This window comes from Setaria viridis, chromosome 3 (genome assembly GCF_005286985.2).
Source record: "Setaria viridis chromosome 3, Setaria_viridis_v4.0, whole genome shotgun sequence".
Classification (NCBI taxonomy): domain Eukaryota; kingdom Viridiplantae; phylum Streptophyta; class Magnoliopsida; order Poales; family Poaceae; genus Setaria; species Setaria viridis.
In genome coordinates, this window is record NC_048265.2 from 3,952,697 (window position 1) to 3,971,996 (window position 19,300).

The 19,300-nt window shown below is 45.8% G+C and overlaps 2 protein-coding genes across 3 annotated transcripts; both read right to left on the bottom strand.

Moving 5' to 3' along the window:
* Positions 1-5,565: 5,565 nt before the first annotated feature.
* LOC117851017 (G-type lectin S-receptor-like serine/threonine-protein kinase At2g19130) lies at positions 5,566-9,696 on the bottom strand. Of its 2 annotated transcripts, none has more exons than XM_034732919.2 (2): positions 9,292-9,696; positions 5,566-8,013 (listed from the first exon to the last, which is right to left on the bottom strand). In XM_034732919.2, exons 1-2 carry the CDS (start codon positions 9,485-9,487, stop codon positions 6,968-6,970), a joined length of 1,242 nt encoding a protein of 413 aa, XP_034588810.1. In that variant the 5' UTR covers positions 9,488-9,696; the 3' UTR covers positions 5,566-6,967. The 2 variants fall into 2 exon arrangements, with proteins under 2 accessions (XP_034588810.1, XP_072148657.1); XM_072292556.1 differs by having other exon boundaries at positions 5,566-9,185; positions 9,292-9,430.
* Positions 9,697-10,740: 1,044 nt separating this feature from the next.
* On the bottom strand, positions 10,741-15,128 carry LOC117850060 (uncharacterized). The gene is made up of 6 exons (XM_034731839.2): positions 14,608-15,128; positions 14,416-14,504; positions 14,020-14,112; positions 12,124-13,908; positions 11,544-11,730; positions 10,741-11,455 (listed from the first exon to the last, which is right to left on the bottom strand). The coding sequence occupies exons 1-6, from the start codon at positions 14,699-14,701 to the stop codon at positions 10,842-10,844; spliced, it is 2,862 nt and encodes a 953-aa protein (XP_034587730.1). The 5' UTR covers positions 14,702-15,128; the 3' UTR covers positions 10,741-10,841.
* Positions 15,129-19,300: the final 4,172 nt, after the last annotated feature.

Here is a 19,300-nt window from a genome sequence, read left to right on the forward strand (position 1 = left end):
GCGGTGTCCGAATGGGTGGCAGCTAATGCTACACCTGATATGGGCAGTGTCCGAGATTGGATTGCTGCGGGCATCTCGTTGATGTAGACGCGGGATGTATGTGTGTAAATCATGTTGTAATTTGTATGTACGAATTTGTAATATGTTGTGTGTACGTTCGTAAGCTCGAGTGTGTTTGTTATGTTTGGCGCGCACCATTTAGATACTGTAGTTGCATTAACCGCTACAAAATTTATTTTCGAACGTAGTAGCGTATCAGTACGGAAACCACTTTGGAAATTGGTAAGGATAAGTCGTTACCGCTCTCTCGCTCGTTTCGGTACAGGAACAATTTAATTTCTGTTTTTTAACAACCTTATATTTTACAAGTATGCACAATTCTATTATTATTTGTAGTCCCACACATTTTAATTGTTTCATTTTGTAAAATAGAGTACGCAAATTCGGTTTGCTTCATTGGTTTCCTGCATAAATTTGAGTTGCAACCGGACTAAATTTAACCTTGCAACTAATGTGGCCCAAACGGCCTATTAGCACGCACACCCGGCGGGCCAAACGGCCGTTACTACCAGGCTTAGCGGCGGCGGCAGCAGCAGCTGCAGCGCTACAGCAGCAGCTGCAGCGCTACAGCACCGGCTGCGGCAGCCAGCAGCCGCAGCAGCGGCTTAACGCGCTGCCGAACGCGCTGAGCATCTCCGAAGGCTACAAAGTTTCCAACACTGCTGATCGATGCAGACACGCACGCACACTCGCTCTGTTTTCGGGATAGCTGCTCCTTTGCGCAGTGCGATCGGCACTACAGAGACAGACTTCTCAACGCGGCCACTCCCGTCACATCTCTGTAAAACTCTCTATGGTCGGATACAACACTAGAGCTTCCTTTATCAGACAAAAAATATATGGTCGGATACAATTCAATACAAATACAATCCGATGGTCTGAAATTTTCTGGGCAAGCGGCGGTCGCTGTGCCGTTCTTTTTCAGCGGCTGGCGCACACCGGCCGGCGAGAGGTCTCGGCGGATATGTGCGGCGGCGAGGTGACTCGCCAAGAACATGTGCCGGGCAATTCTAGTCTCCGTCGAGTCAGCTTTGAGCAAGCTGGATGACCTCGACTACTCAGGCAGCGCCTGCACCAGTTTTTCCAATGAAGATTCCAACTGCCTTCATAGCTCGGTCCATCCACGCACGGAAGTCAAGCACGGGACGAGGCCTCCATCCCAATCCCAAGCAATGAAATACGCTGCTGATGTGCAGCCTCCCTCAATATAACCATCGCATTAATTTGGTCCAGCCACTGCCAAACAAAGGTGGGCATGGAAGTTTGGAACACAGTTGTAAAGTACAGTAATAATCAGTTCACCACGCCTACGTACGAGTGTAGTTCAGAGTTTACCATGCTCACCTTTAGATGAATGGTGACCATCACCTCACGCCTGAATCCTCGTCTCCAGCAATCAACTCACAACTGGTCCTTGTCATCGTACTTGAGCCGCTGAAAGATCATTCCATCATGCATGGTCGTCCGGAAGAGTGGTGAGAATGAAGATCGTTAGTCAAAGCTCAGAACTGACCATAGGAAATCACAGTAAAAATAATAATGTCCTCCTGAGGCGACCGAGAACGTAAAAGGACAATGGCAATGCAGCAAAAAGCCACAAAAATTGCTCAACAACTCCCGTAGAACAAAAAAGCTGAGGCATGTCATCTGGACAAAGGAAGATAGGGCGTGATTGGCTGCTCCGGGCATGGGGAGCCGGGATGGAGGACCGGCCCAGGCTAACGGGAGGCAGGCTGAAACCGTGCACCCAGCTGTGTTCGGTTGTCTTTGTTGTTGGTCCATTATGAGATGGGATCGTGTTTGGTTACATGTATGGATGAGAGTTTTGGGTGTATGTCACATGAGCCCTGCACGCTCACCTGCACCGTGCCATCCTGGCTCGCGAGGGAAGGTCTTTTTTGGGCGGACAGAGGGATGCGGGATGGAAGGGGTGGAGTGAACGAGGGGGTGCGGGCATATGGTGCGGGGAGGGGAACCAATCACGCCCAAGTGTACGAGATGGTGCCGGATGGTCCTCCGGACGCTCCTGTCCCACCTACCAATCACGCCATAGCAAATGGCACCAGCATATTTCTAGTTGAGAGTACTTTCATAATTCCTGATGCACGGCAAACCAACATACTTGAAAAAATATAAAGCATTAGTGATGTGTCCGTGCGAATGTGGTGGGAGAGCTCCACCGTACCGCCTCCAGAGCAGTTTAACTTCTGAACAAGTATGCTTTAGGATCACGCACATATTTCTAGTCCTGACATAATTGAGACCATTCAAAAAGAGAGAGAGACCCATCATATATATAATTTAACAATTGAAAGTCTGCCTTGCTTTATTCCTTCCGATCCACGTTAGAAATTTGAACATTGCTGAAAACTATGAAGCATATGTGACAGTTCCTGTACCCTCAGGAAATGGGCTTAAGGCGATCAGGCATCAAAAGGCATGGCTTAAGGTGATCAGGCACCAAAAGATCAAATGCCCAACAGTTGGAAGCATCCTGGAAACGGCCCACACGACGTTGCGGCCCACCACCCAACCTCCCTTGGTTGACAGTCAAGAGTCATGACTCGCCGGCTCAGCCAACTCGAGGCCAGGGTCCGCAAGGGGCCCACAGCGCCTCACCCACTCCTTGACTCAGCAAGACCTGTGCTGTACGAGAGGCATTAAATGTGGGGCGTGCCCCTCACAACCCCCCCCCCCCCCCGACCACCCCACGCCGGAGACATGACCGGGCGAGGGGAGCTGACCTTTAACCAGGAGGTCTGAGGGTAAGGCTACACCCTTCGAACCGCCTAGGACGGCCTGCAAGACGAGGCCACGCGCGGCCGTACGTGCCCATGCGTCCCGGTATCATCATCACCTTCGCCGGCAAGAAGACCTATTAAGATCAAGGCCATGCCACCGCGCCAAACCCAGTACGGTCCCGTGGGCGAGATGGGACCTAGCGACAGACATCATGGTGAGGAGCGGCCGTAAGCGCATTAAAGACACTAAAGAGGTCGGGGAAAGTCGGGACGAGTGGCACGCCCCGTCCAGGCCACTAATCTAAGGGACATGTATGTTGAACTTGTTCTGTTTTCCTTAATATTGCAATCTAAGGGAGTATTTCTGACACACCCTCCTGTGTGGTCATCAAGCTCCCAATCCTGAGGTGATTTCAGAGAGAAGCTCTTCATACAGTCACAGAATGGGTTTGAATTGCTGTTGCAGACTGTGAAAGGTCCACAGGTAGCATACGCAGTGCAGGGAACAGCAGGTTAGGCATATAATGTTTGCCAAGACTGTCTGGCTTGTGACCAAACATTCATCTTGATCTGACCAGAGATGTCTAGTAAGGCGAATATCAAAGATGGTTCATCCAATAAGGTGTATGTGTAGTACTCCTCTTCATTGTTATCAATATATGCGGGGCTAATCAACCCTTTGGTCTGTGGATTCATGTCTAGTATTGCCTTGAATAGTGGTACAAGTTTAGAGGATAATGAACTTCCTGATGACCAAGACCAATACACTATAGAGGGGTTACGGCTCCTTAGGATCATTGCCCCATTGGTGTCAAGTTCAATACAGTATGAGCCAAGACCCGGATCAATCAGGTTCTTCTTTGAGATGTACTGACGATTCAAACCGGTGACCTTATTCCGGCCAAACTTGGCGTCAGGAAGAAAAACATGTGTTGGGTAGTCAAAGCTCTGCCACAACGGTTTGTGTCTTATTGATAATGTGAGTGGACCAGATTATGGATCCAGTGGCATGGTTTAAGATGACTAGATTGCCATCTCCTGAGATTTTCAGCTGTATTAGCTAGGTTGAGCTTGGGATTGCTGATTGGCTTGTTCCTATTAGCAACCCATACAACGGTATACTGATGATGCCTTTTTTTTTAACTTTCAGTGACAGGAGCGCTGACTTTTCATTTAAGAAGAAGAGAGTTCAAGTTACATCTAGTTTGCAATTACATAAACTGATGATGCCTGAGCTTGGCTGGAAGAAGCCGAGCGCAAACTTCGTTTCTCGAGACAAGCTTGTCACCGACAGCGAGGGCTTGGCCTACCATGAGCAGCGGAGCATGGAGCAGGAGTGTGCAAGGAAGAGAAGATTACAATAAGCCAATATAGTAATATGTTCAGGGTAGGTATGGCCGCATGGTGAAGAGAATTGGAAAAGAGAGGTACTATGACTGACTGACAATGGATGGATGACTGCACGATTATGCGTGGCGTGGTGCCCTGCTCCGATTTTTTGACTTCGGGGAAGAACGAGGAGGAGACATATATTTATGGGGTGTTTAAAATTCTAGTCATATCGAATATTTAGATACTTAGGAGTATTAAACATAGACTAATTACAAAACCAATTGTACAGATGGAGACTAATTTGCGAGACGAATCTATTAAGCCTAATTAGTCCATGATTTGACAATGTGATGCTACAGTAAACATATGCTAATGATGGATTAACTAGGCTTAATAGATTCGTCTCGTGAATGAGCCTCCATCTGTGTAATTAGTTTTATAATTAGCTCATATTTAATCCTCCTAACACTAGTAGAGAATTGGCTTTCGATGCGCCGTCTTTTGTCCCGGTTTAAAGTTGGCCCGGGACAAAAGGTTCACCAACCGGGACTAAAGCTCGGTCACTGGTGGGGGCTCACCAACCGGGACCTTTTATCCCGGTTGCAAAGGCTAGTGGGAAAAAAAGACACTGAGAGGTCTTTTATCCCGGTTTGAAACACCAACCGGGATAAAAGACCCCCCTTTTTATCCCGGTTTATAAAGGGGATCATTTATCCCGGTTGGTGTTTCAAACTGGGATAAAAGAGCCCCCAACGAGGTGACTGAAAGAGGACTAAATCCCTCGAACCCTTTTATCCCGGTTGGTGTTTCCAACCGGGATAAAAGGGTCCCCACGAGTTAATACAAAAGGATAGCATCTCCTATATAGTTAGATGTGGTGTGTAGGTGGGATGGTTTTTTTTTGCAGCGCCTGGGATGGTGACCTATTTTATCCCGGTTGGTAACACCAACCGGGACAAAAGGGGAGGTCTTTTCACCCTACCAACCGGGACTAAAGGCCAATTCTCTACTAGTGTAATTAGCCTCCGAACATTCGATCCAAACACCCCCATAGAAAGAACGTGGTTGATTCAGCTGGCTGATCAGGACAGCACTACCGAAAACCACGTGTTCTACTCGGTAGTGGAAGTGCAACCATGGGCACCCACGCGCTCTCTTTATTCTATACAATGGCTATATTTTCCGGAGAAACCACGGGCTAGTCTCCGGGTTGCAGCCTCTGGTCAGCTTTGGTCGTAGTAGTACTCTAGTGCAGGATACGATCGAGAGAAGAGCATCAATGCATCATAACCAAGACTTTCAATAACGAGCTAGCGGTTGCTGCCGTCCGGATCGCTCGATGCACGGTGCACAGTAGCGGGGGCAGGAATGCAGGATTCGACTGAGCCCGGGGTCCACGGCTCAAACCACACATGACACACCAGGAGCACAATGAGCACAAACACACAATTCATCGAGAAATTCTACAGGATGCAGTTCAGATGGTTTCAGATTGCAGTCAATGCAAATGATTCATGATCCGCTAATTCCAGCGATTTCAGGCCTGTTCGCTTCAGCTTATTCAACCGGCTTATCAGCCACAAAACAGTGTTTTTCTCTCACAACAAATCAGCCGTTGCAGCTTTTCAGCCAGCTTATAAGCTGAAGCGAACAGACCCTTCATCTTTGGATCGGCCTACTTAATTCTCAAGTTAAACAGTGGATGGTTACCTGAGTCTTTGGCCAAAGAACACTGCATGGCTGCAATGCCATGGGAGTGGCCGCAGGCCCGCTGTCTGAACGCTAGCCCCGATGCTCCCTTCTCACTGCACACCGGACCGGACCGCGGGCAACGGAGAGCGCGGAGTGCTCGGCGGACGGCGGCGCGGCCGCACGGGCACTGGTCCTCCGCGCGCGGAGTCAGGAAGGGCAGCACCTAGCGGAGGCAGGAGGGCTAATGCAGAACGCCGGCAGCAGGCAGGAACTGTCGAGCTGAGCGGCGGAGCCGAGGTCCGACTGTCCGAGCAGAGCAGGCCGGACCGCCGGAGAGCGGCGCACTGAGCAGCGCGGCGGCGCCACCGTGGAAAGGGTTCGCGTGGTGTCGTGGCCCGTGGACCTGAAGTGGTCACATGGTAGGCTACTGGGCTTGGGCTGCCTTCTTCTGGGCCGAAAAATGGGGAGGTGCGTGGGTAGTTTGAGCCAGAAGAGCCGGGGCCATGGCCCATTTTTCCTAGGCCCATCTCTGCTCTGCCTCTCTGTGTGTACTCCGGGGATGGGTGTCCTTTGTTTTAGCCCTAATAAAAAAACATTTCCCAAAAAAATACAGGGGTCAATTGACCTTTTTTATTTTGGAAAGATCAGAATGCCTGAAAATGAACTGCAGGTGGGAGAGAGGAGTGTCTATGAGTAGTTGTTGATGGATCTGCAGGTGTGTAGTGTTGTGTGCTTCTCTGCTGTTGGGGGAAGGAATAAGGGATTAAGGGGATTGCAAGTTTATAGAAAAAGGTTGAGCAGAGTTCGCACAAACTGGTTCTTGTCGTCTAACTCGAGCTGCTGATTTTTTTCAAGCAGAAGTCGCCATTGGCTACAGTGTAGCCGAGCCCTGGTAATCAGAGGATCGTCAATAAGAACAGACCAAATAAACAATAGTCCGCTGAGGCGCTGTACAAAGTGCAAACAATAATGCAGAGACAAACAAAGCCACGAAATTTGCTTGGAGGTCTCCAACTCCCATCCCAGACCCATGACTGACAGCTGAAGGAAGGCTGAACGAACTGAACATCTGAAAATAAAGAATGATGTTGTCTACTTTGACACCTGAAAATAAAAATCAACTAGAAAGAATTTATGAACTATTACATTGAAGTCACATCAGAGCGTTCTGTAATAGCTGCAAGTAGTCTTGGCATTGGGGGCATATCAACCTCCTGGAGACCCTCAAGAACCCGGACAACTTCAACCATTGTTGGACGATGAACCTCGTTATCTTGAATGCACCAACATGCAACCTTGCATACCCTTTCAGCCTCTGCTAAATCAAAGTCACCTCGTAACTGTGGGTCCACCAAACTCTGCACATCTCCCTCATGGAGCTTGCTGCTGGCTTGCACTGGGAAATAAACAGCCTGATAACTGTTGCTGGTGTATGCTTCGGATGAGTTCCTTCTTCCTGATATGATTTCCAACAGTACCATACCAAAGCTGTAGACATCAACTTTTGGTGTAATAGCAACTCCGCTGAGCCACTCTGGGGCAAGATACCCTGCGGTGCCTCTAAATGTAGTCAGAACTCGGCTAAAATCCCTTCCTACAATTGCTGCCATCCCAAAGTCTGTAATCTTAGGAAGAAATGATGCATCTAAAAGTATATTTTCTGGCTTAATATCACAATGTATGATGCATTCTCGGCAACTATGATGCAAGTAGGACAGTCCCCTAGCAACTCCTATGGCTATTTGATACCTGGTGCTCCAGCTAAGGATAGTAGAAGCATTGCTCTGAAATAGATGGGCATTAAGAGAACCATTTGACATGTGCTCATACACGAGTAGCCTCTTATCACCTTCACAGCAGAATCCAATAAGTTTGACTAGGTTGATGTGTTGGATCAATCCAATTGAGCTTACCTCGGCCCTGAATTGCTTTTCTCCTTGACGGGCACCATCAAGCCTTTTCACAGCTATAGAAGTCCGGTCACTTAACACTCCCTTAAATACAGAACCAAAACCACCTCCTCCCAGCCTTTGTGAGAAGTGTTTAGTAGCATGGCCTAAATCAGTATATCTGAAGGCTGTAATTCCACCACCACTACCTTGACTTCCAAGTAATGGCACACCACACCACTTGATTTTTTTGCTCCAAAACATTAGCATGAAAATTAGTAATCCGCAACTAGCAATGCCTGCAGCAATAACAATTCTTGATCTTACTTTGTTGTTTTCCCCCAAACTTTGCATACCTCTGGTAGCAAGGCGAAGGTAAAGATCATTATCAGAAAAATTTTCAATGCCATCAGTTTGACTTAGACTGAACAATTCATCATACCAGATAGAGCATCTGCCACTGCTATAGGAATAAGCAGTGCAAGAGCAATTATTAAGACAAGCTTCTTCACATTCACTCTGAGTTGTAACATCTTCTATGTTATGGGGGTAAGAGGGTAATGTAACATGAGCTATGGAGTGGAACATGTCTGTTGAACTTGTCGTGTTTTTGTAACCTGTTGTGCAGTCTAAGTGAGTATTTCTGACGCATCCTGCAGTTGGATCATCGACTTCCCAATCCTGAGGTGACTTTGGAGAGAAGCCCTCCATACAGCCACAAAATGGATGCGAATTGGCGTTGCAGACTGTGAAAGGTCCACAAGCAGCCAATAGATTGCACTGATCAGCAGGTTGGGCATATATGGTTTGCCAAGATTGTTCGGCTTGCGACCAAATATTCAGTTTAATCTGACCAAAGATGTCTATTGAGACGAATGTGGAAGATGATTCATCTGATGAGGTGTACGTGAAGCACTCCTCTTCATTGTTGTTGACATATGCGGGTTTAAGCGAACCTTTATTGGTACGTGGATCTGAGCCTAGCAGCCCGTTGAGTACTAATAAAAGTGTGTATGCAAATTTGCTGGATGACCAAGACCAATACACTACAAAAGGGGGCTTACGACGCTTATGGGACAACATCCCATTGGAGTCTAGTTCAAGGATGTAAGAGCCAAGACCTGGATCAATGAGACTCTTCTTTGATATGAAACGCCGGTTCAAACCGGTGACCTTGTTCCGGCCTAACTTGGCACCAGGAAGCGCGACATCTGTTGGGTAGTCAAAGCTCTGCCACAATGAGGTTCCATTCGATGAGCTTTCTGCTATGAGGACAAGGTTTCCATTGTTCATGAGAACAGCGGCAGTAGTAGTGTTTATGCTAGTTCTTGTTGGCTTATTGACGAAGTGAGTTGTGGACCAAATTATGGACTCTGTGCTGGCATTCTGTAAGGTGGCAATGATAAGATTGCCATCTCTTGAGATTTTGAGCTTTGTTAACTTGATGTCAGCGTCATTGATGGGCTTCTCCCTATTAGCAACCCACACGGTGGTGAAAACTGGGATCTCATTGAACCATATGCCAAGGTACCAGCCAAGGGAGGGTAAGGTGGTGGTGTTGCTGTTGGTGGACTTACTGATGACGGCTGTTGGTGGTGGCTGGAACTGAAAGAAGCCGAGCGCGAACTTGCCATTTCTTGAGATGAGCTTGTCGCCGGAGGCAAGCACCTGGCCTGCCATGAGAGTGTCATCATTTGCCGGTGCGGCAGAACACGGAGGAGTGTGCATGGAAGACAAGAGGAAGCCAAAGAGTAGTATGTAGAGGAGAGCCATCAGGCATGGAGACGGGAATCAACTGGAGATGGAGCAGAGGAGTATCTATGATTGGCTGATGGTGCACATATGTGTGCTGCTGGGAGAAGGAAGAGGAGGCTCTCGTCTATATATAATACGGAGTATATAGGAAAAGGTCGCAGAACACCCATGGTATGAACTCCATCGACGCAACCAGGATTGCATGCATGTCCAGCAGACGGACGGGGAAGACTTCAGAACTTGCCATGCCATTACCACCCCAGCTAACTGTCCTTGCAGGGCCCAAGCAATGCCTGGCACCAGCTGGCACCAGGACTTGCGACGAAGACAAAGACTAACGACGTTTACCTTGCTCCAGTCATGGTCAAGTCAACCACAAGGCGAGGCTGAACGATTGCCCTCATCATCATCTATCAGAGCAATGACAAGTTGTATACGGCCCGGTTTGGAAGACTGGACTAAAGTTTGGTTCATGTCACATCAAATATTTAGGTACTAATTATGCGTATTAAATATAGGTTAATTGCAAAACCAATTGCATGAATGAAAGCTAATTCGCGAGACGAATCTATTAAGCCTAAGCCTAATTAGTTCATGATTTGACCATGTGATACTACAGTAAATATGTGCTAATCATGGATTAATTAGGCTTAATAGATTCGTCTCGTGAATTAACCACGGTTTATGCAATTAGTTTTATAATTAGTTTACATTTAGTCCTACTACTTGGTATCCAAACATTTGATGTGACCCGTACTAAAAATTACTCCATAGATCCAAATACCCTAGGACAGAATTGGCCAAAGGAACAATTGAAACAACATCCTCCTAAAGTGACGAAGAACGCACAAAGGGAACGACAATGCAGCAACAAGCAAATCTGCAAAGATTGATGAAAGGATCCTCCTCGCAGAGAACAAAATCCTGAAGCCACCTGACATCTGCACAAGAGAAGGAAAGTGGGAATCAGATGCTCCCTGAAGCTCTCAGAGTCTCAGCTAGATAGTAAAACTGAAAACCTGGAACCACACACAACCTGTACAGATATCCAGCAAGCAATTGGATATTACAGTAGTCCAGCCAGGTCTCCTGAACCTGGCTTAAAAACCATGGTTTATTCACAAAACTGGCATAAGCTGCACCAGATGCAAAGGAAACAATGCAACTACATGAGATACATTTTAGCCCAGCCCAGAGATGCATTGCTCCCACAGTTCCAAATATTTTTACAAGGCTCCATATTCAAGGCAATCAAATGGTGCGCCCCCCCCCCCCCCCCCCATTACATAGTAAACCATCTCGCAAACTAGTGGTTTGCAGCAGGTTACGCTATTCATTAGGTCAGCAACTCTAACCACTACTACCCTAAACTTCAGTAGCTAACAAGGTAGTTCTCCTGTGACAAGAATTCGACGATAGAACCTTTTATAAGATCATCATGGATCATCCTGGCAATCTTCATTCCAATCACTTCTAGCTCAGAACGATGGTCCAGTGGCAAAGGCTGAACATCCTCCAGTGCAAACTGCTCATAGTTACTTTGCTTCTGCACCAATTGCCAGACACTTTCAGCTAACTGTTCGCGATTAATTTCAGGCCAGCATTTCATCATAATCTTTGAATGCAAACTGTTGTCAGGAGTAGTCATGTCAGCCAAGATAGAGTTCACAAGATCAAACAGAAGTTTCCTGTCTGATTGTGACCACAGGAGCAGCTTGCAATACTTGTTTTCAAGCAATAGAAACACATCTGAGTCCACCTGCCAACCTTCCAGGTAATCTGGTAAGTCACACACACTTGCAAGCATGTCCTGGACATAACATAAATCCCTGTCCTCCTCATTCTTGAATATAGGTAGCTCTTCAGTTGCTTGGTACGTTGCGATGTTTATATTGTTGCACTCACCAGTTGACAGCGTATCAGAATAGTCTCCACAGATGTCATCTTGGCCTTCCATCTTCAGCATCTTCAGTTGTGCTCTGAGTTCTGCATTTTTCAGAAGAGGCAGGGATAATATTCAGTATATTAAACCATATGAAGTGAAGAAAAATTGAATTGGTTTTGATGTACTAACCTTGAATACCAACGTTGATGCTTTTAAATATTCCAGAATAAGAAGTCTCTTCACCAGAACTACGTGGCGATGAAGCACTTGGACTTGAGCATTCACAACTCCCTCCACTTGCAATACTCGCTGATGATTGTGTTGCTCGAGTGTCAACTTGAGCAATGTCAATCTCCACTGATGGGCTTCTTCCCTCCTAGAACCAGATGTTAAATCAGAATGCAATTATTCAGTTTGGAGCTAAATTTTCATATCAGGACAAAAATTACTTGAGATGGTTGCGGAATCATAAATTGTGCAGACAAAATAAATAACCAGTAGAATTTTATCTGGACCAGAAAGTTAAGTTGACTGTCCACCCCTTAACCCACCCAACTCAAGTCTTGCACATTTCTTCCTCCAGAAATGAGACAATGACTCTTAATGTCAACACCAAAAGGCAACTCTAGTTCCTTAAAATATTTTTTGTGTTGTTGATAGGATTACAGTCTACCATATAGCCAACCAATTGTTTATGCATATTGACCAACTAACATTGACAAGTGAAAATGTTAAACTGCTTAACAATAATAATACTGTTGCAACATACCTCCAATGCTATGATATCCTGATTCTGAATCGATAGAACTTCTTTTGTCTCTGAAAACGATGTTGCTAGTGTCTGATATGCCCACCCCATATGACCTTCCAAATTTTTCTTATCATGTTGAACAACAGAATCAGATTTTTGCTGATCCTCAGTTCTGATATCATCATCAGGGTATTTTTCAGTATATATATTGCTTGCCTGAGACAGATCAGAAATGCAGATGCTATGCCTTGCTTTTTCTAAAGTTACATGAATCTCTTTCTCAGGTAGCATATTTTCCTTCCCTTGATGAACAATTGCCCTTCCATTTCTCTGTTTTGCATTTCTGATTGGTGATCTCTTCCTGACAGGTGCATTTTCAGATTCATCAGTGGGTGTATTCAATATATCTTTCAGAATAGGCAACCTACAGGTTGGTGCGGACTGCCTCCTGCTTGATAATTTTGTAGAGGTGGTCAATGAGGCTGGAAGAGACTTGGACCTGGGAAAATTCCTTGACATACCACCCCTTGAATCATCTTCACAGTAAATCCATGTCTTCCATCCATCTTTACTGCTAATACCAAGAGGGCTGGCTGGTACCTCTCTCAAATTAGAGCGACTAAAGTTTGGATCTGATGATCCTTTGTGGGAGGTTTCTTTTGGTGCATCTCCATCAGATAGTCCGAGCATTTCACCTAGTGTTGTTATTCCTTTAGAAATTGAACTTTCTGAACCAGATTGGCAGGCCATTTGCCATCGTTCAGAGAGGTGCTTTCTGGCCTTCCTACTCACTGATGGTCCAGCAGAATGCAGGCTTGAATAAATGGGCATGACCTCATCATGAGAGGTAGAAGCAACTTTTGTCTTCTCAGTGTACGCAGCAAGGCTATATTCCTCCTTGGACTGTCTCCTCATGCTGCCACTTTTAGTTGTTTGTTTCCTAACCTTCTGTGTTGCTATACCCTCTTCTTCCAGAACTTCATTCTTTTGTGGGACAGAATATTGTTTACTATGGCGCGGGGGATTTGAATGCTGTCTACCCCTCCTCTGCTTATATTTTGATGTTTCTTGGCTTGACACAACAGGTGTGAAACTTTTCCTTTGAAGGTTTGGCTTCAGAACTACGATTTGAGAGCGATGGCTTGAACCTTTAATCTTGCCCCCATTTGGTGCCAACGACTCCACTGACGCAACTGAAGTTTCCACAGACAATTCTGTAGCAGCAGTATTACTTGTACTAGGAGAACACTGCAACCCACTGTGACTAAGGATATGTCCTGAGAATCCTGACACTGCAGTTCTATTCTCCTCAAGGATTTCAAGAAAGACATCCTTTTTTGAGTGGAGTATATCAAGTGCTTCACTGAACTCCTTAGAATTCCTATGCCCTTCATCAGTGGCAAGGCGCTTGGCATCCAAGAACTTTTGCCTCACAAATTCCAGATCAGCCTCCAAGTTTCTCAGATACTGCTCCTCATTTCGAGGCTCCAACACCTTATGCATCGCCATGTTCTCCATCTCTGTCACCTCAAAAACATCCTTCACTGCTGGCAGCTCATCAGAACTGACGTTGCATGGCTGATCTCCAGATGAAGCATGGGCCACTTCTTGAACAACTCCAAACAAGTGTCGTTGCAGATTAGCCTGGTTGTCACTCTGACACCGGTCAAGAACTTTTTTGGGGCGAGGCACGGTGTCAAGGCCCATCAGCCTAGCAACGATGCCAGGCGAGCAATGGGTGAACTCCACCTGCTTCGGTGCCTCTTTCTTCGCAGGAACAGTATTTGACTTGTTAGAGAAGCCCTGGAAAAAAAAACAGAGAAGAGATCAGGTGGTAGTTCACTAAGCACTTAAGCAGACATCTTTTAATGTATGTAGAAATACATTTGTGGACAACAGTACTGCATTGTGTACCTCTCTTATGTTGTCTTCGTCTCTTGGCGCATCCATAGGCGGCAACATTGCCTTCTTTGCCCTTTTAAATCCTCGCTTGAATTCAAAAGTGAACTGGTGCAATCATGCAAAAGTTGAAATTACTAGGAATCAGGTACACAATCGTGCCAAAATAATGACTGGCAAGAGAATTGAATCTTGGGTTAAAATATAAAAATCTAATCCAAGCATAATTAATTAATTAATTTTTTGAAACCACGAAGCATGATTAAATAGGTGCATGCGTTTGGAACTTGGAAGGGGCACAATTAAACGTGCAGTAGTACAACAAGAACAGTAGTACGACAAGAGCAGCAGCTGTAATAATCAAAAACCTTGGTGAAAAGTAAAAAAGAAGAGACGGGGAATGCTACTTACCGATGTTTCTTCCATGGAAGACACCACCGGAGCCTCCAACACCAACGGTTCCTTCGATTCGGGGGCGGCGGCGGCAGCAGCCCCGCTTGCTGCGCAACCACAGCGCGGAAAAAAAAAACAAAACCTTTGGTTAGAAATGGAAAATGCGGAAACGGAGGAAGCTCGCTCTGTGCTTGGAACGAAATCACTCACCTCGACGCGACGGGGCGGGCGGGGACGGCGGCCGCTGGCGGGAGTGGGGGCGTCGGGGCTTCGCCGAGGTTCGCGACCCGCCGCCGCGCAGCATCGCTTCCGCCTCCGCCTCGGCCTCCGCTTCCACTCCTCTCTCCTCCTCCAGGCTTTGGAGACCTTTCCTCTCTCCTGACGAATTCAGATTTTGAACTGTGGGGCACTGGGCCCCACAGGGAAGTGCGGTGCCTGCAGGGGGCTATGGGCCTGCGAGGACCACGTCCACCTGCCTGCATCTGGGCCATAGCGTGATACGGGGCATGGTGTCAGTGACGGTGGGAGGGCGGCGAGCGCGCGTGAGGGTGCGTGGGGCACGGGCGCGTGGGTGCTCGAGTTCGAAAAGGTGTGGTGGGGCACGAGGCGCGAAAGCCCAGGAAGGAGAGGGCTCTCCCCTTCTCTCTCCCCCTCACGAACTCGCCGTGAGGAGAAGAGCATCCGAGGAAGGAGAAGGCCACCCCCACTCTGAGGCCATGGATTTTCTGCGGTGCTGTTCGTGGAAAGAGGTTGCCGTGTATCGGTGTATTTATAGGCGTATGGGAGGCACACTCGTGTACAAAATACAATGAGCGAATCTGATATGATCTTGTCATTGATTAGGGAGATATATACATTTCACTCTTTGAACAACATCTTTTATCTCCCTATTTTAGAAATGCATCATTCTATCTCCTACAACTAATAATGTTTATCTACTAGCACACCATGGACTTACATGGGTTATGAATTGAAACTTGGATACTATTTTAGAATTCAAAATCAACAACTCCAAGCCCCAACAAAAGATTTGCTAGATACAAATATTAGTAATGAAAGAGATAGAAAGTTAGATATAGAATACCATTAATTCAAAGAGATAGAAAGTTAGATATGCATGCAATGCATTGATTGACAGAGGTATAGAAAGTTAGATATCCATACCGCACCATTGACTGAAAAGATATAAACTTAGATATGCATTGTGGTAGAAAGATATCTATCCTGTTGATTGAAAAGATATGCATGTCATTGAAAGAGATAGAATATGCAATTTTCCTAAAAGAAAATAATTGAAAGATATTGCAAACTAATGAAGTCAATTAATTGATAGGACCCAATTTGAATTTTCAAACCGGTAACACATCTCGGACTAACTAGCACTCACCAATGCATGAATCTTAAATTTAAACTCAAAATCAACAGTTTTAACGCACATGAATTTGATCTTGAATCATGAACTTTGAACTTGCAACTCCAAGCTTTAGATTTTTTTAACCATGAACTTAAAACCTCATCAACGCTGAATTTCAAGTGTTAAACCTTGGGATATAAAACTTTTTGAACTCGAATCAACTTCAGATCTAATGATTTACCAAAATAGGTGATAGCCCCAAGAAGCATCAACAGACCCTTCACCTCTTTTGCATCCTTGTATCCAGAATCCTGATACGAGACTTTAGACCACCGAAAAACTTTTGACTTAGGGATACAAGAATTGAGATCTCAACTCAAAATAAAAAGATGTAAAAATATGATCGCAAACAAAAGATGATAGATGATCTAAGTATTCACGTGTTGCCTTGAGGTTTTGGGAGAAGGAACTAGCAGAAATTAAGTTGTAAAGCATAGCCTCAACAAATTAAAAGGCCCTCGCCGGAGGTAGACCAAAAAAAAGATATGGGTGGGAAGGCAACAGAGCGTACTTGGTTTGCCGAGGTGGGGAAAATGGACTGAAAGAATGTTGGAGAGGTAAGGGAAAAGAACGAGTGGTGCGCTTTAAAGGAAAAAGAACAAGTATTTTCCCACATACTTGTCACCAAGGCGAAAAAAATTCACTTTTGCAAAATTAGAGCAACTCCAAGAGTATCCTAAAAAATTCTTCCCCAAAACTATGTATTGGGGATTCTTCTAAATTTTTTTTTCCCAAAAACATATTAGTCCACAGCAGATCGCTAATAAATAGCCCCCAATATTTCAAACACAGGCCACGTCATCGTATTGGGCCCATCGGAAGGGACACACGGGCGTGCGGGAATCAGGATTGGGGGAGGAACGCCAACGCTAAAATATACGCGGTGGCAGACTGTTTTTTAGCGTCGCTAAAAAATTGGGGAAGGCTGCTAATCTTACCCCCAATACCTTTTTTAGGAAAAAAGAGAGAAAAAATGAACTCCAACAATCCACCTAAACCTTCCCCAATTTTTTAGCGACGCTAAAAAACAGCCTGCCACCGCGTATATTTTAGCGTTGGCGTTCTAAAAATAATGCTAAGATATAATCGACGGAAACAAGGTAAAAAAGGATATTCTCATGTATTATCTAGCCAAAATCCATTAGCCTAATCTCCCATTCTCCTTTGGGTGTCTCATATGCAACCTCGATTCCTTGGTAGCCTAAAGGCAATCTAAGACCGCCCGTTAACCTAAAATTATCCAATAAAAATATGGCAGTACCAGTGGCCTCCATGCCTAAATTCATATGTATCCCTAATAATATGTTCTCTTGTCATCATCAACAGATATTTGGTAAAGAAAAAATTATGCCGTTTGTCACTCCATAAAATGCATGACTGTTTTTTCATGCACGACTCCTACACATTTCACTAGATTATAAATTGTTGTGCGACTTCCGTATAGGCTCTATTAGTGCTAGACATATGTGTACTATTCTACTAGTTAGTTCTATAGCATGTTGTGTGTTGCCTAATCTGTCCAAATGGTAGAAAAAATAGGTTGCCCTTGGATAATAATTGAAGGGGTTCATCGTTGTAAGCATTGACCCAAAATAAGCATGAAACATTCGCTAGTTAAATTTAATAAATGGAAAATAGGAAAATTCTTCAATTTGACTTGAGAGATCGATATTTATAGGAATAGGTCAGATTTACCTCCAAACTAAAAACAATCAGGAACCTTATACCCCTCATCTAATGTCCAATTTACCTTCTTCACTCATTTATGGAAGCATCACATTTTACCTTCATTGCTCCATTCTTACAACCTTTTGTTTCAATGAGTCACTATACGGTAAATGGAGACGCAAACACCAGAGCCAAGGCCAAGGAAGGTACAGGCCGCTTGTATTGCGGGAGCCAGGCGCGGACAGAACGGCCTGCTTAGCCAAGCCTGGCTCCGCTAGTACGCGGGCTTCGCTCATTTTCGTGGAGCCTAGTTACAAAGAAGAGGTTGCATATCTTGGGCGAGGCTAAGGGCCTGTACTGGCAACCAAAAATATAGGATGGGTGGCTTCGAGAGATGCTATGTGGCTTCCGGAAGTTCATTTACTATGGGTCTGTTTAGGAGCACTTCACTCCAGAAAAACCAGTTCCACTCCACCAGCTCCACACTTTTCTAGCTCCACTTCAACGACTCCAGAAAAATATGGAGCTGCTGCACATGTTTGGTTGGTGGCAGTGCTCCAGCTCAAAAAATATGAGCACTTGTTGTGAATAGCCTATTTTACCCTTTGTGAACGGACCCACATGTCTGTCTCTTCTCTCTCCTCCCCTTCTCTTCCTCCTGTACACGTCAGCATTTGCTTAAGTGGGTTAAGTCCTAGTATGTAGTATTCAGAGATGTTCAGAGAGAAGTAGCAGCAGCAAACGGCCTTGATCATGTTGAGCCACTTCACTTTGGTCTTGAGGATCCCCTCACCCGCTGCCGGAGCCCACAGCGTGAGCTGTTCCGACGATATGCTGCTACGGCTGCGCCAGCGCGTCGAGCGCGGCGCCGACGGACTGCGGCCGCTTGGCCCCATTGCAGAAGAGTTCGCTGCTCAATCTCGAAGTGAGCATGTACGTCGTTTCCTAATCTTTCTCTTTTTTTTTCCAGTTTCTTCGTTTCATTGCTCGTCATTATCGACAAGAATAAACTTGAGAAGTTTCATTGCTCGTTATTATCGATAAGAATAAACTTGAGAAATTCTAAAGTGCCGTCGCAAACTGAAGAAAATCCAGTTCAGAGAAGGATTCTTGACGTTCTTGGAGTTGGGCCACGCGGCACAACGCGGATGCCAATCCTGCCATGCCATAGTAGTACTGTACAATGAGGATGAACATTGGTGACAAGATCTAGCTTCGGCAGGAGGCTATGCAACATGTACCTCCTTGCCAATTAGTACTTGAATCTTTCTCATGTCCCAATAATTGGTGGCTCCTGTAGCCTCACAGTTACAAAGATCACACAACAAATCAGATCGATTAGGAGCAACTTGCTAGGCGATAGATCCTGACTCATCATCATTGCAGGGGGTAGGGGCGGCGCGAACCGGCGCCGACGCAGGGGGGCCAGGGCTGCGCGGACCTGCAGGAGGCGGCGCAATGGCACGCAGGAGGTCGGGGTGGCGCGAGGAGGATGAGTCTGTGAGTCTCAGCAAAATAGAATCGAAGGGGTAAGTTGTGTAACCAGCGGTAATGGTGGGTAAATAATCATCAACTCCATAAGGAGGTCTAAAAAGTGGGTTTATGGAGCATCTTTTGAGGTACTCCACAAAAAACATGGATCTACCCCCGCTCCACGTTTTTCATGGAGCCGAAGTTGCTAGAGCTGGACGCGTTTGGCTGCAATTTTTTTGAAGTAGGTGGAGCGAAGTGATTTTTGCTGGAGTGAAGTGCTCCCAAACAGACTCTATGTGGCACCCGGTGTTGAAGATTTGTTCATAAAATCTTATCTGTTGGATGCAA

What these genes read in the sequence shown, in the direction of transcription:
- LOC117851017 (XM_072292556.1), bottom strand. Translation starts at nt 9,007, where the DNA reads ATGAACAATGGAAACCTTGTCCTCATAGCAGAAAGCTCATCGAATGGA.
- LOC117850060 (XM_034731839.2), bottom strand. Translation starts at nt 14,701, where the DNA reads ATGCTGCGCGGCGGCGGGTCGCGAACCTCGGCGAAGCCCCGACGCCCC. An exon ending in GCCCGCCCCGTCGCGTCGAG is followed by an intron (nt 14,505 to 14,607) that starts GTGAGTGATTTC and finishes GTGGTTGCGCAG; the next exon opens with CAAGCGGGGCTGCTGCCGCC. An exon ending in CTTCCATGGAAGAAACATCG is followed by an intron (nt 14,113 to 14,415) that starts GTAAGTAGCATT and finishes TGATTGCACCAG; the next exon opens with TTCACTTTTGAATTCAAGCG.